Here is a 23,727-nt window from a genome sequence, read left to right on the forward strand (position 1 = left end):
CTATCTACTTGGGTCCCCAGATCCCTTATTATATTTTCTGTATTTAGGGGACTACCATGTATGTGGTAGTTCGTGGGTACTTTGTTTTTTCCAAAGGGGATGACTATGCACTTTTTGGCATCTAGCTTGAGGCCATGATTTTGACACCAGGCATCAGTCTCAGTGAGACCCTTCTGGAGGATGTCTGGATGTTCTCTTGCAGATTACGAGTTCTTAATAATACCCCCTTTTTTCCTACCTTTTGCTGATATCCTGAACCCTGTGATAAACCCTTCCTCTAACAATGTTGACGTTTGCCTTTCTGGATACTGCTTACTTAAAATGTGCCCTCTTACTGAAGTTGGAAGGGGGTCCTGTGTACCCTTTAAAGGGATGTGGCATACAAAAGTTTTATTCTTGGGGCCTGATAGATGAAAATATACATGGGCTGGGTGGTTTGTCTTTTCTCAGGCTATGCACTGATGCTGAAATTTACATTGTAACTGATTCCAACAATGGCTAAGTTAGGAGGTAACTATAGGAAAAAATATATGGTACTTACATATTATCACAACCAGATTTCAAACCACTTGATAATACGTTAAGTACCATATATTATTTATTTTATACTTAGAAAACGTTCTTCTGGTGGTTTACAATGATTCATTATTTTTTCCATGGATGTTATTTGGTATACATGTTTTAGGATATAACGTATTTCACAACAGTGTGAATATGGATGGACTTTTTTAATGAGGAGCGCTGCTCATAATAAGGTACAGTTGAGAGGTTAGGGTTACCATTTTAACCGCTAACTATTGACTGACTCTTCACGACCACAACACTATTCCTGGTTGTGAGCTCTTTTTAAGGAGCAAATGCTGCCCTTTTCATCTTAAAATAATAGGAACAGTTATACATGGGTTGTGGCTAAATGGGAAGGGGTGGGGATGTAAACCCAATTTCAAATAATGACTTTAAGGAGAAAATAACTATTTGCAATGCCACACCTTGGTTTGGCGGTAAACATTTTGCATAACATACCGTGAGTTCAACAAAGCCCCATATATCTTATCTATTTTCAGTTTTGTACGCTTTTCTGTAGTTACCTTAGATATTTCCGCAACTGTTACAGTTTTAAGGATGAAACTCAAGAAGCCTCTCAGAATGTATTACGGTGCACGTCAACACAACGCGGGTTGACTACTTTGACCGGAAACTGACAGCTTGGGCTCCTTGTTATAAACAACTGCCCAAAAAACAGTCAGTTGGTTATACTACAGCCCTAAGTAATGAGACCCTTTTTGAGAAGCAGTACAGCTGTGAAGATGTATCGGTAGTTAAGGTATTATTGAGTGGTTTGAAATCTGGTTGTGATAATATGTAAGTACCAAAAAAAAAAAAAAAATACATATATATATATATATATATATATACAGTATGCATCCATATATATATATATATATATATATATATACATATATATATATATATGTATACATATATATATATATATATACATATATATATATATATATATATATATACATATATACATATATATATATATATATATATACATATATATATATATATATATATATATATATATATATATATATATATATATATATATATATATATACATATATATATATATATATATATATACATATATATATATATATATATATATACATACACACAAATATTTATATGCATACACACACACGCGCACACACACACACACACACACACACACATACATATATACATATATATATATATATATATATATATATATATATATATGGTTCCCCTTCAGAAGCCTGAATGATCATAAGCTCGAAATTCATAAGCCTGAGACCAAAAGCCCGAAAACTCAAAAGCCTGAAACCCAAAAGCCTGAAAACACACAAAATACACATACTGACTTTAATGCGGCTTCGCTATTCTTACCGCTGTGGTGGAAAGTTACGGGTTGGGTTCAGGTAAGTGTGCGATTGTTTTTATGTTAGGGTTAGGGGCGGGTTAAGTGAGTTAGGGTTAGGGCGCAGGTTAGGTGAGTGTGCGAAAGTGACAGACCTTAGGGTTAGGGTTAAGGTAAGTGGGTAGATAGTAGTGTCTTTGTACTGGCATATTAGCATTATTTGTATTCTGTGTGTTTTCAGGCTTTTGAGTTTCAGGCTTTTGAGTTTTCAGGCTTATGAATTTCGAGTTTATTATCATTCAGGCTTCTGAAGGGGAACCATATATACACATATAAGTGCTCACTGTACTTAGCTATCAGATGTAGCATTAGGGTAATCTCATTACTACAAGTAGAAAAACAGACTTTAAGAATTTTAGTTTTTCATTCCTTTCTGAAAGCCTGTTTGGTTTATTGCACTGCTGCAAGTTTCTACCTTCTGATAGAAGCACATCATTGTAGGATTAACAATAAACATTGTCAATCGTATAACAATAACGTGAGACACGATGTATCACATGCATTTTCCCTCACACCTTGGCAGATCAGCAACATAAGACACGAGGTGGAGGCAGGATTGATACGTACTAAAGACGGAGGAAGTGTTTGTTGTTGACTTCACCTCTACAAGGCAGCTGATAGAGGAAGGCTCACTCGGTACTGCTATATTATCGGCCACAAGCTGCACTACCTCAGAACTGAGATCACGTCTGCGAGTCATCAGCGAGGCTTTTGGACTTTAGACAGTACTGACCCGTGAGCCGTTTTTGTCTCCCGTGCCCGGGTTCAGTCATGACATCTGCACTGTTTGTGGCGCTGCTGGCGTTTGTATCTTCCTTGGCATTTAAAGCCGCAGGTAGGTACCCCGCCCCCTGAGTGTTATTGCCGGGACTTGTAATTGTAAAGTGGACTCTGTGGTTGATCCTTAAAGTTTCACCTTATTGCCATTCGCAGTGTAATATGTTTGTTCTACAGTTGTCTTGTTTCATTACCCTTTTAATTCTGCTGTTTCGATCGGTATTCTTAGTTTCTTTGGCATATAAAGTGCCGTGTACTAGGTGTATGCCTAGTATGTGATCGGAGGATGTCAGCTATCAACATATACAAGGAGTGCCTTTACTGGGTACATAGCCACAGCTGCTTATGTGGGTGGACAGGCTTGTTGCGGGTAGTGCAGACCAAAACCTGCCTCCCACCACCACTGTCTGGGTGCAGACTGGCCTCCCAGGTGCAGTGGCACAGGCCTCGTTTGACGACAGGCGGCAGCATATTCTGAACTGTCCCTGATTTACACTCAGTTTTATTTGTGTCCCCTTTAGTCCTTTCGAAAACTCATGATTTCTGGAGGGAAGGGTTACGAATTACAACAATTAGAGTTGTAGACTTGTTTTACTTCTGAATGGATATTAATTCACCTTATTGTATTATGTTAATAATATCTCAAGATTAATTCACATTCTCTTATTCTGTCAGTGTCTCAAGTCCGTAGTACTAATATTTTAAAAGTGTTCCTATTTTTTTCGGGATTTGGCACTGATACTGTTGAGATTTGTCCGTTATTCGTTGAGAGATACGGGCGGCAGAATAAACACGACAGGGACCGGCCTCACGCGACAACCGCCCTAAAACGGGACGGATCGGTGTCGCCCCAAATGCAGATTTTAGCATTTCAGCTGGGAAATTTAAATCTAGTATCGTTTCTGTTAGCCTGACCGACTTACAGTGCGTGCCCGAGGGTATTCAGGCTATAGGCACTCATTATCCTGATTCCAAAAGTGACCCTGTTTTCCTGGTTTAGCTTCTTTTTATAGCATTTTACATGTTTCCTTGAGTAATGTATATGGCTGATATCATTCGTGTCTGTACTACTGTAGATATCTCTAGGAAGGCTGTATTTTAAGAACGAAATGAGCAGTTTTATTCTTGTATGCGTCTCATTGCCGTCGTTTTGTTTGTTTATTTGCTGTTGCATAGATTATTATTGTTTTTGCTGTTAATGTTATTATTTGTTAATGCTATATTTCCTAAGCATGCATTTTTTAGTTACTTGTTGCAGTAGCTTAGTTTCTTGATAAATACATTAAAACAATATCATCTTGGTGGCTTTATTCTTTAGATTTCGTTATACGGTGGTAATCCTAGTGAATGAAACATAAGCCTAGTGAAAATTTTAAGCTACAAAATGGTGGAAGGAAAATTGTTTAGTAGGTTATGTCACTGATGTCAGGGAACAATCGCATAATGATGTTGAACTAACAATAGTAACAAGGTGGACAGTTAAGTTGTAAGTGGCACACTGCATGATATTGGAAAAGCAGTTTGCGGTGTGAGCTAGTCAGTGTGCATTTGCGCAATGCTGCTTGCGGTGGTCATATAGAGAGTTTTTTTGCTTTTCAGTGTTGAAAATCAGTCTCAAGAGATTATGAGATGAACTCATGGCTCTCAAATTTTATCTCCATTAGAGACAAAGCAACACATTAATTAGATAAAAGACTTTTTAATTTAGAACTTGACATAAAAGGACAACAGAATGCTTTGACAAAATTATAGATGTTCTAAGGGAAGGAACGTTTGAGAGGTGTGGATGAACTAATTAAATTTTTTCTACTTTTACCTCTAACAATTTATTAACAAGGGTTAATGAAAAACTGGTAGGTGGTTTATTCTGGGTGGCAGACGGCTTGGTCTGAATGGATAATTTCTGTTAAGCTTAACTACTGCTTTTATGGCTGTAAGACTCTTGGCTACTCTGAAGCACCTGACCTATGAGGTATCTGTAAAGTGTGGGGCATTTCCCATCTCTGAGCCCTTTCTTAAAAAAGTGTGGGGCATTTCCCATCTCTGAGCCCTTTCTTATTGAAATGTGTGACACAGTGTGTGGCAAGTGAGCAGATTGTGTAATACCACAAGTTCAAACTAGATAAAAGGAAGTGAAAGTGGAATAAAATGCAGTGACACTTTCAATTTCTGTACATTACTGAACATCATAAATCATTACGAGATAATTCTTCCAGATGTCACACACTGACTACCCAATTATGTGCACTTTATTTATTGTACTTTAACTATCAGTACCATTCGGTAAAATTATGCAATGCTTAAGGAAACAGCATATAACTAAAGTAGATTTGCAAAAGGTAACAGACTTTTAAGAACAGAAGAGACATTAATTAGTTGCAATTTGTGGTCACAAACAAGACTACAGATTGCAAAATCTGCGTATGTTTTTAGCAGTGACTTGCAATAGGTTGAATGCACAAGGCATTTCTTATTTTGATTTATTGTTAGTGATATTAACTACTCTGTTGTCCTAAAGTTGTCAAAGTGAAATTCTAGCAATATTATTTTCATCACATATTAATAATAATAATAATAATAATAATAATACTAGCAGTAATGACATAGAAAGCATGCAATGGAAGATGTAAGTAGAACTTTTAGAACCTTGTGGAAAAATTTAGCAAATGTTGCAGAAATGGTTTGCAAAAATTGCGAGCTTCAGTAACCAATCCCATTATTATCTAATAGTCTATTATGTTAAATGCTGCAGCTTGTATAATCTGACATATTATTTGCAAGATGTGTTTCCTTGTGTAGATGCTTTTATTTTGAAAATTTTTTTTATATGTAGAGAAGGCTAAACTTTACATAGTACATTTTCAAAGTCTCGAAATGCCACAAACAGCGGCTGATTTATTAATTAATCATTTAGTGAACTGTTGCCCCCTCCCCATCAATACATTTAGCAGTAAAAGTTAATTCCTAAACCCCTTAAATGCAAAGAACATAAACTGCCAAATCATTGATACGGCCACAACATTTGTGAAACTAGCAAAGGTACTGATGTGTGTTTTACATTTGATAAGCATGCAGTTAGATCATTTAAACTTGTGTGGTATCAACAAATTGAACTACTTTTAACATATCCACCATTTTAAACAGCCACGTCTTTTAAACTTCTAATATATTTAATAAAATTAGTATTTAGGATTAACTGTTAATTGTATGGGAGACTTGGCCTTGCACAGAACAAAACTTTGTAGTCATTGCTTCCTCCATGTTAATAGGGTCTTCTTCACCTCTTTTCACACATATTTTTTTAACTTTCTTTGTCATGGAAAAAAAATCTCTTGACTGCCTGTTTTAGCCATGTGACCAAGTTCTGTCACATAGCCTGAATGATGAAATCAGGCATATAATAAATTGCTTCAAAATGATTTATCGTAGTTGGCTTTCCTGTCTCATATACTGCAACGTTTTGTTAAATTCTTGATATCCCTTGTTAGTTGTAACCAAATATGTAATAAATTTCAGCATTTTTAGTCAGAAATGTAATGTCATAAAAAATAAAACAATGCCAATATTGTACAAACAGCAAGTTGAAATATGCAGACATTGAGTTAGAAATAAGGGTGCAGTTTTCCAGTGACCCTGGATATAAAACATGCAGTTTCAGGCAAACCATTGCTGCTGTCTGAAAGGAATTTAGTTTTTAGTTAATTTGCTCTGTTCTTAACTAACTGTTTTGTACATTTCCCTTTTTTAAATGTAATTTTGTCATATATATATTTTTAACTGCTTTACATTCATTTTTAAGTTCAAGTTATAACTGTGGTTCTTCTTTCACATTTTAAATTTTCATTTACTTGTACTGCGTTTTGAATTTGCATGTGACAGTCAGCTCTATACTTACAATAAGTTGCATATATTGGTAAATGTCATTAGACATTGTTTGTTTTGCTGTTTTTAACCAGCTGTTGTGCTCACTGTTTGGCTCTCATATTTTCTTATTATCTTCAGCCCAGGCCATGGCTGAAGAAAGTCCATGGAACAGTTTACTGTGTTTTAAAAAGGAACTAAACAAGCACACAAATAAATAAAAACACATGCATACACACATTAACTGCATCTCATTACCAGTTTTAATTAGTTTGCTTTATAACATTTCTAAATGTTTTGAGTCATAAAGGAGGACTTTCTGAAGTGAGACATGCTCTTTCATTACAAAACTGGAAGTAAAAACAAACATTTAGTAACAAGACACGAACAGATCAGTGTTAAATCTGTAGATAACAGATTTGGTAGCCTTGATTTTAATGTGGTACAAGTAAAACTAGAGATAACATTACAATATATGCAGGAATACAGTAAGAAGACTGGAACGTTGGTGTTAGTGGCACCCGTTCAAATTAACTTTTATGTAACAAAATGAACAGTGCTGGGAGGGGAATGATGTAGTAGGCAGTTTGTTGCAATTATATTTGGTTTGTATTCAGTGGGCAGTTAGTATTATTGGATGTCTGACTCTCATAGCCGCACTGGATATATTGATATCAAGGACATTTGAGGACAGATATGGCAGATATGGCAAGCCAGAAGGAAAATTAATTGTGTAAAAGAAGGGGAGGGTTGATAAGATTTACAGTGATGTGGGAGAGGTAGTAGGGAAAAAAGAGCTAGAGAAACTGAAGGAAGAGGGGGTTGGCAGTAGAGAGTGAGGCGGGGTGGGATAAGAGTATTTGGAAGCAGGTCATGGGGTTATACAATAATTTAAAAAAGAACTGCTGTGGTGCATCACTTACTGTGGAGACTTTTACATAGATTTTGTAGGAGCCACCACAGTGAAGTTAAGATAGGAAGCAAAATGGGCAAAATGTTGGAGGTGTGGTAATTTACAGACAGGCAACTGAGAGAAGGCGCAAAACAGATGGGCACTCAAGGCAGATTTGGAGAAAAAATTATAATAAAGCAGTAGTAAATTATTGACTACATTGTATGTTTGGGAAAGGGAGATGTTGATACTGGTGGAGTGGGTGAAACTAGAAATAGGAAAAAGATGGGAAGTAGGACAAATACTGAACATTTCTGAGGATACAGATGCACATTTGTTATCATATAAGTTATTTAAGTTATATTTAATGTATTCCATAGCCTGGTTGTAAATGGCTTTTAAAGTTTGGTTGTAAATTACTTTTTTCTAACTTTTTTTTTGCAAGGGATGAGAACACAGAGATGCTTCTAATGAGGTTTTTTTGTGGCATAGAAAATATATATTATAAGTAAACACCTTCCGGGATGCCATGGTGAGGGAGACTGTCGAGAAGTTTGTTTTTCTGTTTGCTTTACAGATTTTTTTAGATAGAATTGAGGGAGGAAGGAATCGTGGGGTGGGAGAGGGTGGTGTAATGGTAGTAGTATGAGCTATGGGTTCAGAGAATGGGGGGTTAGTGGGAACTTGAAGTGGAAGTCTTGTTTTGAAGGAGTATTGTTTATTTCTGAACAGAATTTTGGATGGCTAGTGGTTTGTCAGCAGAAGGGATAGCTTTTCCTGGTAGAATGTTGACTTTTGCCTCCTAAGTCTTTTTTGCATGGTTCCACAGTGAGTTATGTTGTGCTGTGGAGTCATTGTTTTATCTTAGCTTCCATGCTTTTTCTATTTTTTATCAGCTGAAATAATGATGGACTTGTCCAGGCTTCTCTCCTTCACTTCCTATGTGTGACAGCTGGCAGGAGGTGTTTGATCTGTTGATTAAGGTGGATGCTATTTAGGAATAAGCAAGCATTATCAGGATTCTGATCATAATAAACAGGAGACCGGACAACAGATTGTAATTCAGAATAGAGATTTAAAAATGAATCTGTTGCTTTGTAAACTGGTCTCCCATGTATTTTATATTTTTGTATGCCTTCAGAAACCCTGTCCTCTTTTGCAGTATCTCCAATGTATATTTATTCCCATATAAAATAATCTTTCTGTTTATATATATATATATATATATATATATATATATATAAAATTTATAGATAAATATGGATATATATTGGGTGAAGTATGTGTATGTGTGTGTATATACAGAGAGAAAGAGATGTTAATATATATATATATATATATATATATATATATATATATATATATATGTTTATATATAAATAAATATAGACTCGCATAGATTTACTCAGACACCTCATCAATAGTGATCCATACTGATTTGTTCTTACCTCAAGTCTCCATATATGGCAGCCATTTTTTCAAAAAAAGAGGTGGTGGGTTGTATGAGAAAGAGAGGACATAAGATGAAGTAAGAAAGCAAAATGAGTGATTGGATAAAGGAGAATTATTTTAAAGACCAGGTGGGGTAGGGGCTGATTGAACAGCTTAATGAAGAGATACTAGTGTCAAGATACTGTAAAAATAATTCAGTAATGCACTGGCAGACAAAAGTAGCACTTGTATGGAATACGGAAAAAGAATAAAAAGAAAGAATTGTAGCTCATGCAGCAGTCAGGGGGAGGGGGTAACCTAGACACACCTTGTGGTCCTTGTCTGTCCTCATAATTTGTGTCTCTGAGGATGAGGTAACAGTCCCTCAAATGTGTTGATGCTGTCTGCCAGACCTTTGCAGCAAACCGGTTAATCTCATTTACAGTTAACTTGTTATGGTCACAGTACAGATTGCTTAACCTCTTGAACTTTTCTGGCAAACAGTAGAAACAAAAGAAGTAAACGATTTATCCTTAATTGGATTACAGGAAGGACTTTCAGAAGAAGGGTATTAAATAAAGCATCACAGCAACTAAGTGTTTATCATCTCTTAGAGAAATTTATGTTTTGGTACACAGATGAGAATATATTTATATATATATATCTATATGCATAGTTAGCATAGTCTTTGTGATTGTAGTTTACAAGTTTTAAATTTGCCCTGATAGATTGACTTTATTATGAATTGATTGCTGAAAATGTTGTGTTGGGCATTAATATGAATGTAAGGGTAACATACACACTATGTTTCAGTCTGAGTAGATTATTTTATTTTGGATATGGCTATTGCTAGAAATACACAGTGACCGTGCCAGGCCTCATTCTGATGAAGGCTGAGTTTTCTTGTTCACTGTTATCTTGGTCTAAGAATGTGCAAGGAATGGCAGCATTCGGTTGTGGCATGCATGTAAGATGAGGATGGGATGGTGGAGGAGGCTTTTATATACACTGACCAACATGAAGTACACTGACACCTTGTACCCTCATGTGATACTCACCAAATGCCAAAATCTAGGCAAGCCAACAAATAACGGTGGCGGTGTGGGCTGTTTCTCTGTCTGCCACATTATCATATACAGTCCACCGCAGATAGGGCAAATCACTCTCCATTTCATCTCAATATACAGTTCCAGACCGTGGCAGGGATCTGTGAGGCTGCAGCTGGCACTTACCCTCTTTTAGCTCCATAACCAACTGTTGGGTCATATGTAATGAATGGGCAATGAATGATACAGGTCTCATGGGACTCATGCTGATTCATAAAATGTGATGGGCAGTGATATGTAATGAATGAATGAATGAATGACTGCAAGTCTGTTTTGGAATGCATGCCTATTTATTACAAACAACTGGGCAGTAGAAAGTAAAGTGCCAGCAGCATAGAAGAGATCTTGACTTATAACTGCAGAGTATATGCAATGTGATAATAAACAGGACCCTAAAACTGAACGTGTACTGGTCCATCTGTGAAACAAATGCTAGTTTGTCTTACATACTGCTCACTGTCCTCTCTGTTACTGACCTGGCATGTGTCATCCATCCTAGTTATTGCTACATGGATTCAAGACTGAGCAGTTGCAGTAAGTCTCTTTCTGACTTCTATAGGGGCAGTTATCCTGTCATGTCACTCTTTTAGCTGGAAGTCTCATGATTACACATATGGTAAACAGCATTTTAAAGTATGCACTGTCTCGACTGCTGCATGTCTGCAAACAGAAGTGTGCATGTCCAGACATGCATTTACACACACACACACACATACACACACACACACACACACACACACACACACACACACACACACACACACATGCTTGAATGTACACATCAGTGTCAGTGATGCAAGAAGTAGCAGACTCACCTTTACTGTTTGTTCTATTCCCACACCAGGTAGATCGATTAGTGACACTGCAGTGCATTTATTTATTTAGCATTTGTTTACCGTTAAAGTCCAACTGGGACAGAGCCCATTTTCAGAGGAGGACCAGGGAGAAATGCTATAGATGCATGTCTTTGGAAGGAGCATAAGGAGGGTGCTGCACTCCTGAGTGTGCCATCTTTCGAATATGACATTAAACTGAGGTTCCCATCTGTTTGAGTTCATGGTAGCTCAGGTGGATGTAAAAGATCCCACAACACCTATCAAAAGATTAGGTGAAGTTCCCTGATGCCCTGGCCAAATTTCTCCTGGTAGTATAAGTACCACCTTGGGTCTTCCCTGAAAAGAGGCTAATAGCAAAGTGAGACTAGTCTGGTCAACAAAGGATAAATAAATAATCAAATGTACATCTCTATACATGTAAACACACACAGGCATGCATATACATGCAGGCCCCCCTCATGTACAGACACATGCATATACAGTAACATACATATAGGCACATAGGTATGACCTGGCCTACACATACATGCACACACACACACACACACACACACACACACACACACACACACACACACACACACACACCATAAACGTTTTCATACATGCGTCTACATATATAATTATGTATGCGGTTGTTGACCGTTTACTAGTTGAGTCCTGTTATATCAATGCAAATGTAGTGAAATCTGTTCTCATCACATCTCCAAAATGGGCTTTAACATGGGTCCTGTAGACAGGCAGGCTTGAGTCTCCCATTTCTATGATGCAGTGAAATAGGATTTGATGTATCAGACTCAGTCTAATGGGACTTGACTAAGCAGGCAGTCAGTAGACCTGGACAAAGTCATTTTATAAAGACACAGTCTCATACACACAAGCACACACACAATGACTGATTGCATATTCACTTCATGCAAAATCAAGGGGGTATAGGCTTGCACTAAAAGAAACAGAAAATAGTCTAGAAGCTTTTCTGGACTAAATGCTAATGAAGTACACCTACTAGGCCTTAGTGTCACTTTTCAGGGGTAACCTAGGAACACTTTCCAGCTAAGTGACTTGATTAGATTCAGCACTTCTTCTAGAAAAATTACAGCCTCTTGGCTTTTTAGGAACTTACTGCAGCTGTACCATATTTGAACTTCCTTTTCCCATGTAAGCCCTAAGGTGAGGGTGTATTCTCAGAATTGAAAAGGTTGGGACTTAAAGCCATCTATTAACACGCATATGTCGAAAATAGGTCTGTAGCCACCTGTAATATGATGTTCTATAACAATATAATAACAGCTATAAATGAAAGATTGTGCTGTGATGTAATTTATTTAGACAACTTCAGCATTTGATAAGGTTATACACAAACACTAATCCATAAATTAGACCAACTAGGTATTGACATACTCTTGATAAGATGGATAGATGCTTGGCTTACAAATAGGACATTGCAAGTACCGTTCAGCAATTGGACAGGCGAAATTCAGTTAATGATAGTTAAAGAACTATGTTTATTTATTTCTTTTACATTTGTTTACCAGGAAAGTCAGACTGGACACAGGCCCGGGGAGAAAAGCTCCAGTAATAAGTGATACAAACATTGTAGAACTTAACAAAACATGCAAGGACATTACATGAGCATTCAAGTAACATTTATATTTAAATAGGAAATACGGTTCTCTAGAACTCTAAAAGGTTGTAGAAATGATGAAATCATTGTTTGTTAGTTACATTAGACCCAAAACTTGAATTTGGAATAACAATATGGAAGTCTTATACGAAAGCATAATTAAATTGGAAAGGATACAGCAGAAATATACCAAGGGCATCCATGGATGTGAACATGTAAGAAATTATGAAGGACTAAAATATCTGAATTTGTACAGTGCCTCATGCAGACATTTAAGAGGAGACTTTATTCAGGCATATAGGGCATTTCGAGATAGCTACTTCTGGGAATTTTTGGGGTTATCAAAAATTAGCAGAGAATCATCAGACATTCTATGTAGAAGGTTATGTAGGAATGAGAGGTGTACTAACTGGTGCTCTAAGAGAGTAGATGATGCATGGAATAGGCTACCAAATTACATTAAAGCAAGCAGTAGTGTAGATATTTTTAAGAACAATCGGGACACTTAGTATGGGAATAACTGTTTTGGTATATTATCAGGGTAGAAGACCATTATTGCTTCTGCCTGAAATATTTGTATGTATCTTACATCACTATATCTGTTTTCTTTTTCTCTCACTATTGGAGCTCCCTCTTGCAATCAGTATTATTATTATTATTATTATTATTATTATTATTATTATTATTATTATTACTCCCCTTTTCCTTTGTCCCTGATACTCTGTTGAATGTCTCTTCTGAAATCCTTTTTTTTGTAAAATTCATTTCTACCCAAAAGAGTCTCATATAGCATTGCTATTTGTATTCTACACTGTTTAATATAATTTGATACTATTTACTTTTTGTTTATATCTGCAATGCCGTTTATGTCCTTGTTAAAATTGATAAGGCAGCCATTCTGATAAAAAACAATTATATTCACATGTTCTGCATGACTGTGCTTTTGAATATATGTTACCAATTTGCAACATGCATGCACACACTAATGCTTGGTTGACTGATTTTGAAATCAGCATAGGGGTATTGTTTTATTCCATGCATTTATATACTTTTTGATTTTTCATTGAATTGAAAATATCAGTGTACTCTTGTGATTTATAATTTTTAGAGCTTTTCTCACAGACTTTACTAGTAAACAAGTATAAATAAATAAATAAATTGTCTGATATAAGTAGGCTCGTTCTGCTGTGAGAGCTTCTGGGCTGTACATAAAACAAATGCCCACCCCAGACAGAGAGGAGGGATGCCTATTGACTACTCTAATACTCTTCCAGTCTCAGCTAATCTTCCAGCACATGGCATGTTAATTTATTGCAGGTTACCAGCTTTGGAGACAGGTCTGTGCGTGTGTGTGTGTGTGTGTGTGTGTGTGTGTGTGTGTGTGTGTGTGTGTGTGTGTGTGCACTGGGTATAAATACTGAGATCTTTCAGTGTCTCAGTACAAAACTCCTGCTGTGGATAGCACTCTTGTTTCTGTTGCTTCCACATAGATTGGGTTGTCCTGTTTATCATTGCACAGTTAAACTATTCAGAAATGCATACATTATTCCTGATGTGCTCTCCCAGTCTCTCTCTCTCTCTATCTCTCTTCAGTCTTTTTCTGTAAAGAGGAACAACAGCTCTGTTTTCACTGCTTATGCTTCTTTCTGTGCATTTGTTTCCCACCTGCCTTGTGTACTGCTTTCTGACGATGTTCACTTATGTTCTAGTTATGTGGTACATATACCTGTAGGTCCCATTACATTTTTCGTCCCTGTAGGCTGTGTCTGTCTTCTTTGGGATTTTAAATAAAAGTACGTTACTTGAATTGTTTTGCTTTTTGCCCTTGTTTAGCAGTCATGTCACAAATCATTGTACTGCTGGAACACACTGAGATGTGTGTTTCATTCTTTCCCAGGTGTACACCCCTTTAAGAAGGGTTCCCATTGTATGTCCGAGGTAGTGCTGTCCTCACTGCAGTCAGAGCTTAAGTGTAGTTGCAAGGAAATATATACAGACTCTGTATATTGGAGCATTCCCTCTCTGAGGTGCAGTCGTCTCAGTATATAAAAGCAGCAGGGAGTGCTTGCCGTTTTGCAAAAACACTCTTTAAGTGTAACAGCAATTTTTTGCACTTCATTGTTGTGTTCTGAAAATTTTCATAGTTTTGGGACTCATATTGAAGAGTCTTGAAATTACATTGGGGTGCACTTGTGAAGGTATTAAAGAGTGGTGAACTCCTGTGGAAGTAACTCGCCTACATTCCAGGTGGACTCCCTCTTTCTTCCACTATCTCTTTCGCTCTGTCTCTTCTTTTATTCTGCCTTTTTCCAAAAAACATGTTCTTTTACTGCATCATTTGCCAAGATCTATTTCAAGACAGACTCATTTATTTAATAATTTTTTTCCGTGTGTGTGTGTGTGTGTGTGTGTGTGTGTGTGTGTGTGTGTGTGTGTGTGTGTGTGATACTGTACTTCATAATGAGGACAGTGCTAATTGCAAAAAAAATGTTGCTCAAACTGCAGATACATGTTGTGGAGATTCAGGTGTCTACGTTATATAGGTTTGAGTGAATTGTCATTTTGTGTGCACATCTGAGCAACTTTTTTTATGGAATCTCTTTGCCTGCCGACCATCAGCGCCCCCTTGATCAGTGATCACATTCATTCCTAATGGGGGCATGAGGAGACTCTGACTCTTTCATACCCCCATGAGGTGAGAGTCGATCATGGAGCTCTCATCCAGTAAGATGTCAGGGTCTCCCCATGCCCAAGGGGTTCCAAACATCCCTCTTCAGTTTCTGAGGGATGCCATAAGCACTGCCAGTCTATGGGGAGGAGCATGGTAGCTTTCTCTTTGTTTGTCCCAATCTAAGTGGCTGCACCATGACAACACATTCTCTTTGGTCTGGACTTCACTAACTGCACTACTCAAAAACTCCCAGTGAGTGTCAAACAAGCAGACAGCCATGCTACCTCAGCCCCCCAGGATGGACGAGCCATATGCTACTCACTCCCACATTCCCACCCTACTCCTTCCAGCTCCCATGGCCATTAACTGAACATGGGTTATCTGGGTCTCAGCTAGGGATTTATCCCACTGCACCACAGGAAGTGATATCTGAGCAGCCTTTATGCCCTCTTCATATTCATAATATATATAGAATGTCTTCCTGTAAAAAAAAAAAAAACTGCAGTAAAGGATTCTAGTGTGCCCTAATTTGTGTAAGCATGTTTTTTAAAGGCATTTGAACATACTAACAAATTTCACCAACGACTGTATAGCTGATCAGCTGTTAGAGTGCCATGCTGTCATGGTGGCAAGACTTGGAGAAGAGAAAGACACTAAGTGTTGCACTTTCCTCACTTAGGTTCATAGGTTCATAGGTAAGTACTAGGCTAACTGCCCATGGGCATTTATAAGCCTAGGCACAGAGTGATGGCTTTCGCCTCCCCATTAGATTAGTAACCTGGGCCTCTGTCAACAGGGCTCCTGAAGTGATCCCAGGGTATAACTTATGATTACCCATCCACTCATCAAGATTTCTCTTGAAAAGGGTCAGAGAGGAGCCCTGTCGAATATGGATTGGGATTTTATTCCAGAGTGCGGGGAGTCACTGGGGCAGGAATCTATCCCTCCAGCATGTCCTTTTAATTGTTGTACATAGGTTCAAGTCACTAGAACGAGTGAGTCTGAGGGATCTCTTTTTTTTTTAGGTGAAGCATGTCCATTAGTTCAGGGTTTGACATGGCCCTATAGGTCAAACATAGGTCACCTCTGAGAAGACGGTAAGCGACTGAGAAGAGCTGGAGCTTTTTTAGTCATGCTTCATAGGGTAATTGTTTAAAGCCCTTAATCCTCTTAGTGAGGTACTTCTGTGGTCTTTCTAGTTGTTACAGGTGTCTAGTGAGGTACATCCCAAATGGGGCATTGTACTCTATTTTGGGCCTAATAAATGAGGAGTAAAGGGGCGCAATCACCTCCTTGGATCTGGATGAGAAACCCTTTATGATCACTTCCTCGATCTTCTCTGAGTTTGTGCTGTCTCAGAGTTGGTACAGTTCAAGGGTGTTAGGGTTTACCGGAGGGTGCAGGGCAGGCTTGTCTTCTGGAAATGTCACTGTTTTGATTAGTGATCTTCCGAGGTTTTAAATGTTTTGTGTTTTACATAATCATGTGTAGATTAAGTGAAGCATAGTGACATGGTTGTTCATAGTAGACAAAAATTGTGATGAATGCATGGACTGTCTTATTCAAAATTTCTATCCCACCCAACCCCCAGCCGTAGTCAAGCTAAAAACTTCTCAAATGCTGACTGCAACCTCCTACGGGAGGGTATCAGCAGCTTCACGCCAGCATCTCCCTCAGACGATGCAGACAACTATGCTGAACAGTACGCCAGTGCAGTTTACAAGCACCTGTAAACTGCATGGACTCAGCCATACCCAACAGAACTAAAACCTGCTCCTCAAGGAAAAACAAACCTGTTTGGTGGACATCCTGTATCAACAGGCTTTACAACAAAAGGAATAAACTGTTGTTCAAGGGTAAAAAGGAACAAATTCCAAATTGGAAAAATTACCTCCTTAGCCTCAACAAGCAAATTAGATCACTAGTGAAAACCTCCAAAGCCAATTATGAATCGAAACTAGCCTCCGAAACAAAGGGAAACCACAAAGCCTTCTTCAGTTACATCAGAAACCTCCATGGCAAAGCCCAGGTTTCTTCCGAATTAGTACTTAACAGTATCACTTGCACTGATCCTGTTGACTTAGCCAACCTGCTAGCAGATAGGTTCAGCATAAACTTCACCCCTGTCTCCCCACAAACACCCTTTTGACATCCCTGATACTTGTTCCACACCTCACATCTCCATAGACCAAGTGTTAAAGGCGCTATCCAAGGCAAAGAACATACCTTCCATGGGACCTGATAGTATTCCAAGCTGTATTCTGCACTGTCTCCAGCAAGAACTGGATTCGCCATTGAGCACCCTATTCAACCACAGCCTAAGTACAGACTTCATTCCAGCAGAGTAGAGAACTGCCATTGTCATCTCCTTGCACAAAAGTGGTGCCACTACTGACACTGGAAACTATCACCCCATTAGCAAGTCTGATCTGTAAAGCCATGGAGCACATTATTATGGATCTCATAATGAAGGTCATAGACAATTTCCAAGCACATGACCCCACCCACTTTGGATTCGTCAAGGGCAGATCTTGCCTGTTGAACCTGGTTGACTTCTTCAAGACTTGCACCAAGGCCCTGGATGAGGGTAAGTCAGTACATACAGCTTACCTTGACTTGGCCAAGGCCTTTGACACAATCCCTGACGCAGGCTTCATTGAGAAGCTAGCACAATTTGGCGTAAATCCCTATCTCATCAGGTGGGTGGCCAACTGGCTCACCAGCAGGGCCCTCAAGGTCAAAATAGGCGCCTCCACCTCAGATAGCAGACCTGTCATTAGTGGAGTTCCCCAGGGATCTGTCCTGGAACCTCTGCTGTTTGGCGTCTACTTCTCAGACGTCCAGGCAAAGACAAATGGCCTGTGGCTGACCAAGTTTGCAGAACACTGTAAGTTGGGTGCTGTCATTGACTCCCCAAATGATGTTAACATACTGCATGAGGGACTCACAGCAACTAATGACTGGTGCCAAAGTCATGACCTCAAGCTAAACGCAAAAAAATGTATCATCATACCATTTGGCAAACACATGGCCCCTACTGATTATCACATCAATGGCAAGCCCCTAAGCACACAACCTGTGGGGAGAGACGTGGGTACTTGGGTTGATAACAATCGCACATTCGACTGCCATGTAGCGGCAGTGGTCAGAAAAGCCTTTTACTTGGTTCATCTTATAAGTAAAGGGATTGCATCCAGAAAAAAGGAGGTTATTACCTTTCTATTCTCCTCCCTCATTAGACCAATAATTGAGTATAACGCCCCATTTAGTGTGTACCTCTCCAAACATCTGCATCAACTGGAAAGGCCACAGAAATATCTCACAAAGAGAATCCATGGCCTCCAGCACCTGTCCTATGCGGACAGGCTCAAATCACTGTCACTCTACTTGGTATCATACAGATTGCTCAGGGGTGACCTGTGTCTCGCCTACACTGCAATCTCAGACCCTGCCCTTCTAGAGATGCTCCATATTTGTAAGTCTATCTCCTCGCACATTACCCACTCGAAAGGCCTGAATCTAATATGCAACATCAACAAAACCTGCTGGAGAGACAGGTTTGTCTCCCAGAGGCTGCCCCATCTCTGGAATAGACTTCTCATACACGTCAAACAGAGTAACTTGATGACCGTCTTCAGGCGCAGTCTAGATGAGTGGATGGAAAACCACAAATTTGTCCCAGGGTTTTCACCCATGTCCCTCAATGACAGGGGTAAAATGTGCTGACTGAGGTTTCTTTTTAGGAATAAACTCTTGGCTAGGTTTGTAAGGGCCCCAGGGCCATTAGCCTAGTAACCTCCTATGATCCTATGGTATAATGTGAAAAAAAGCTGCAATGAAGAATTGTGGCATAACTTATTTTGCATTAAATTGTTTATAAGGATACTTGACTACTAAAAATATTTTTCAGCACAACATGCTACACTATTGTCTTTGCACTTAAAATGGTGGTGAATGCATTTATGTATTTATTTTTTATTGTAATTTGATTACTGGGTGAGTGAATTGGTCTTCTGACCCTTACCAATCACAACCTGAGCACTTATGACAGTACAGTACTATATACAATATCAGTATTTATAATGAAAGTTTAATATGTAACAACTAGATTGGATATTACAAGCAAATTAAATCATATATAGCATGTTTGTATAAGACAGTATAAAGAGTCTAACAAGCAACTGTAAATCATCTGAAGTACATATGTAAAATTTATATTTTGGGGTCATAATATCATTCAGTAATACATTTATGTACAGACAATATGTAGGAATACAGGAGGTGATGAACTTTATCCAGTATTGTATTAGCACATGCGTTTGTCTTCCTTTTGTAGGTGTTGATTATTTAAATTGTTCCAGTGTTTGACTGTTTTTTACCTCATTGGGGAGGGGGTTTAGTATTGCTGGTCCTAGTCTAGAGAAAGCTTTTTCATCTATTATAGTTTTGAATTTTGGTGAACCAAGGTAGGGACACACAAAGACAGTGAAACACAGACGTTATACCTTTTATTGAACCAGCATAGGTTTTCTAATTACTTGTGCTTTATTAGTGTGTGAGTTTGTTCCCTAGTGTTAAAGATTCTTTTTAGAGGGGGATAGTAGCTAAAGTTAAGTATTTGAAATAATTTTGCATGAAGCAGTATGGCCTTTGTGTGATGGGCATCCAGTTAAGTTTTTTTTTAGTGAATTGCAATGATGTAATCTTGCATCTGATAGGATAGCAAAGTGGATTATTTTGTTTTATACTATTTGCAGTTTTCAAATGCTGTGTGGGGAATATATAGGCACAACAGAGTATATGTTTTGGAAATAAGGTATTTTTGGCTGAAGCTTTTCTAGCCTTAGGAGGCAGTAGATGATAGATGCGGTAGTATAGAACTTTGGTGGTGGTATTGTCATTCATGTAAAAATGAAAAGAAGGATCCAAGGTGAGACCTAGGTACTTTTGGTGGTTTGCATTAAGTAAGGACTTCCATTTATGGTCTTTGTGGATTACTGGTGGACAGGTGGCAAATTCTTGAGCTGTACCAAACAACATAATATTTGCTTTCTTTATGTTTAAAAGTAGCGTGTTATTATGAAATGTGTTAGATAATTATGAGAAATTTGACTGCAGTTGAGTTTGAAGATTTTGATGTGTTTTGTCAGATTCAATAAGAATGTCATCAGTGTACATTATAGGGTTGAGGCTGGGTGGGTCTAGGAAAATGTCATTAATAAATAGGGAGAAAAATAATATGCCTGGTTTGGTTCCTTGGGGCATACCAGTGTTAAATATGCCGTTGTCTGAAAGTAAGGTGTAAAAATTTGGAAGGTTCTTTCTTTGAAATAGTTTTGGTACCACATTATAGTTTTTTTCCGCAAAGTTGAATTTGTGCAATTTTTGTAGTAACAAATCATAATTTGGGGTTGGGAGGGTGGCCTAATGGTTAAGGTGTTTGCCTTACAAACACAAGGTGCAGGGTTTGAGTCTCACAAGGGATAATTGGCTAAGCTTAAAATGGCTTACAAGGGCAGTTAGCTTAGTACTAATCTATGAACCTATGAACAGACTTAAAAGCCTTGGTCGTGTCAATGAATATGCCTGCTGTTCTAATTCCTGTATTCATGTTTGTACGTATTGCATCAGTAACACTTATTAAGGCAGTTGTGATATTAAAGTTAATGGTTGTCGTGTTGTTGGTTGCACAGGAGGTTGTAGCCTTTTATATGTGATAATAGTTGTTTAGATAGTAATATTTCAAATATTTTTGTTATTTGACATACATTTGGGATTGGGCTGTAGTCTTTAGGTTCAGAGGGAGAGCTGATTTTGGGTAGAGGAATGGAAAATGAGTGTTTGAAGGGTAAGAGACCATATCCTGAGTTGGGTGACAGGTTAAAAACAGGTGTGAGCATTTTTGCAAATTTTTTAGCTGATAGCTTAAGGAAGGTCGGATGAAGTTTGATGAATTTGGAGCCTGAGGCATCTAGTTTGAGCAGTAGTGATTTGGTTTGCTTTACAGTTATGACTGTAAATGAAAAGTTGAAGTATAAGAGGCTGGAGGATATGGTTGAGAGGAGGTGTCAGTGTTGCCATATTGGCAGGTAAGTGAGGAGTGTGGACATTTATTTATCTATTTAATATTTGTTTACTGGGAAAGCCCGTCTGGCACAGAGCTCATTTTCAGCAGAGGCCTGGGAAGAAACACTCCAGATGCATGTCTTTGAAAAGTGGGAGGAAACTGGACCACTCAGAGGAAACCCACGTGAACGCATGGAGGACATGCAGACTCCGCACAGAAGTCATGCATCCCAGCTGAGAATCGATCCGGAGAACCTCTTGCTGTCAGGCAACAATGCTAACCGCTGTACCACTGCTAGTTATATAATTTATAGAAGAAACAAGAAAAGTGCATGTAGGCTTTTATAAATTTAGTGTTGTTACTTGAATTCACATTATTATATCTGGTAGAGGGGATTAGTAATATGATCTGTGAGATGTTTAACCTCTTTCCAGAAAAGTTTTCAGAGCCAAAGAGCAGTGTACACACAGATGCACACACATAAATGCAAAAATGCACACGCATACACACAAACAAGTGTGTGCGTACACACACACAAACACTCATACGCACAGACACACACACACACACACACACACACACACACACCCGCAATACTTGTGTATTTCATGCTCTGCAATGCTTCCTGCCCCTTCTTTGACATTTCACTTGCCAGTACTTGACCTAACATGTCATGCAGCAAGCATCACCAGCAATATTTTGCCAGTGCTGACAACATTTTACTACTTGAGGGTGCACAGCATGCTGTGCTAATCCCCTGGCTTCTCTGCTGTCAAAGGTATCTCTCTGCTGACCCATTTATGATGCCTCTCTGGACATTTTCATGGTGGCCAATGCCTGTCATACTGTCAGACACACAATTCTGTTTGTGAATCTTATATTGAACATTCCAGTGGCCAAGGCATCCTCTGCTGCATCTGTTACACTAGGTGGAGATTGCCTATAAATTCAGTCATCGGTTTACAAACTGAGAATATTATTTCCAGAAAGTGAAAGTTCAAGACTGACTGGTTGGTTAAATGTCATTGCTTTGTAAACTGCTTTCTATGAAGTTTTACCTCTTTCCTCTTCAGGGGAATTTACATTTATGATACCAGAATCTAAGCCATCTCAGTCTTAATGTGACATTTAGACTGCTCAGTTTTATCTAGAATTTTCACTTTCTTGTGGAATGCGCATCTTTTCCATCTTCAGTTTGAAAATCTTTGCTCCTTGTTTAATATGTTTCATACTGCACTGTAGTTTAGCTTGTCGATGTAGCTATCTAGGCATTCATCTCCACAGACAATATGTGTGTATACTGTCTCAATAGCAGACTGCTAAGATTGAGGTACAAAAATAGCTGCATCAGTGTGGTTCTTCCTAAAGCTATGTAATGCTGCATTGCTCAGGAGCGTCTGCATTTGAATTTTCTCTGTTACTTTAACTCATTCATTTCTGTGTGGACTGTCTGCTCTATGTGTGAACAGTACAGTTAGTAATATATTTTAAATGTATGTTAGAAGTTTAAATTTGAAGTTTATATTAAATGATGTAAAGACATTCAATTATGATAATGCTAAGACATTACGTAAAAAAGTACTTTTAACCCTGCACTGCATAGCACCTTAAATGTATTTCAAGAAGCACGTATTAATGAATTTGAAAGGTTTAAGGCAGTAATTACTGCCAGTTAATAGAAAATGTAATTTCAATAAGTTAGAATATGATGCATTAATGGTACTTAAAAATAATAAGGAATTGAGAATTATGCATGCAGATGAATGTAATGGAATGGTAATCATGGATGTTATTACATATAAAGAATGTATTAATTATTTCGTACCAGATAGTGAATGTTATAAATTAGTGCCTAGACATGTGATATTACTGCAGTTTTCAAAAGTTGATGCTATTTTATTTGATTTACTAAATGAAAATTATATTGATTATAATATGTATGAATTTTTAAGAAATGACTAGCCTAAAGCTGGTGTATTCTTTGGTATTCCAAAAATACATAAGGATGCATTCTTTCAGACCCTTTGTTTCGACCCGTGAAGGGAAAGCGGAATGTATAGCTGTGTATTTGGATTCTGTTTTAAATCTGGTAGTTCAGACTTCAGAATATTACTTACAAGATCCATGGGTCTGTTTAGATTTACTTAAAAGTTATTTATTTAAAGGCATGGAACCCGTGTTAGTCACTATTGACATTGTTTCTCTATATACAGCCATAACTTGGGGAAAATAGCATTGACTTTGTACAGTTTTATTTAAATAAATATAGTGATTTTAGTAACATTGCTGTTAATACTGTTTATTATGGAAGTAGTATTGGCAATAACTTTTTTATCTTTTAAGATAAGATTTGTCAACAGTTAAAGGGAGTTGCAGTGGGAGCCAGGATGGCTCCAGTGTTTGCCACCTTAGTCATGGCTTGGTGGGAACATGATTTTTTTAATAAGACATAATTTATTTTGTTTTGTTACCTTTTATAGGAGATACATTGAT

General features: G+C 38.0%; 1 protein-coding gene across 1 annotated transcript in view; it reads left to right on the forward strand.

The window, feature by feature from the left end:
• The first annotated feature begins 2,470 nt into the window (after positions 1-2,470).
• TMEM130 (transmembrane protein 130) overlaps positions 2,471-23,727 on the forward strand; it is a 528,437-nt gene continuing 507,180 nt past the window's right edge. Inside the window, exon 1 of the mRNA XM_044089698.1 lies at positions 2,471-2,804. Within this exon, the coding sequence (XP_043945633.1) occupies positions 2,741-2,804 (64 nt within the window). The 5' untranslated portion in view covers positions 2,471-2,740. The remainder of the gene's footprint in view (positions 2,805-23,727) is intronic.

This window comes from Protopterus annectens, chromosome 12.part0, assembly GCF_019279795.1.
Source record: "Protopterus annectens isolate FY-2018-M chromosome 12.part0, PAN1.0, whole genome shotgun sequence".
Lineage (NCBI taxonomy): Eukaryota > Metazoa > Chordata > Ceratodontiformes > Protopteridae > Protopterus > Protopterus annectens.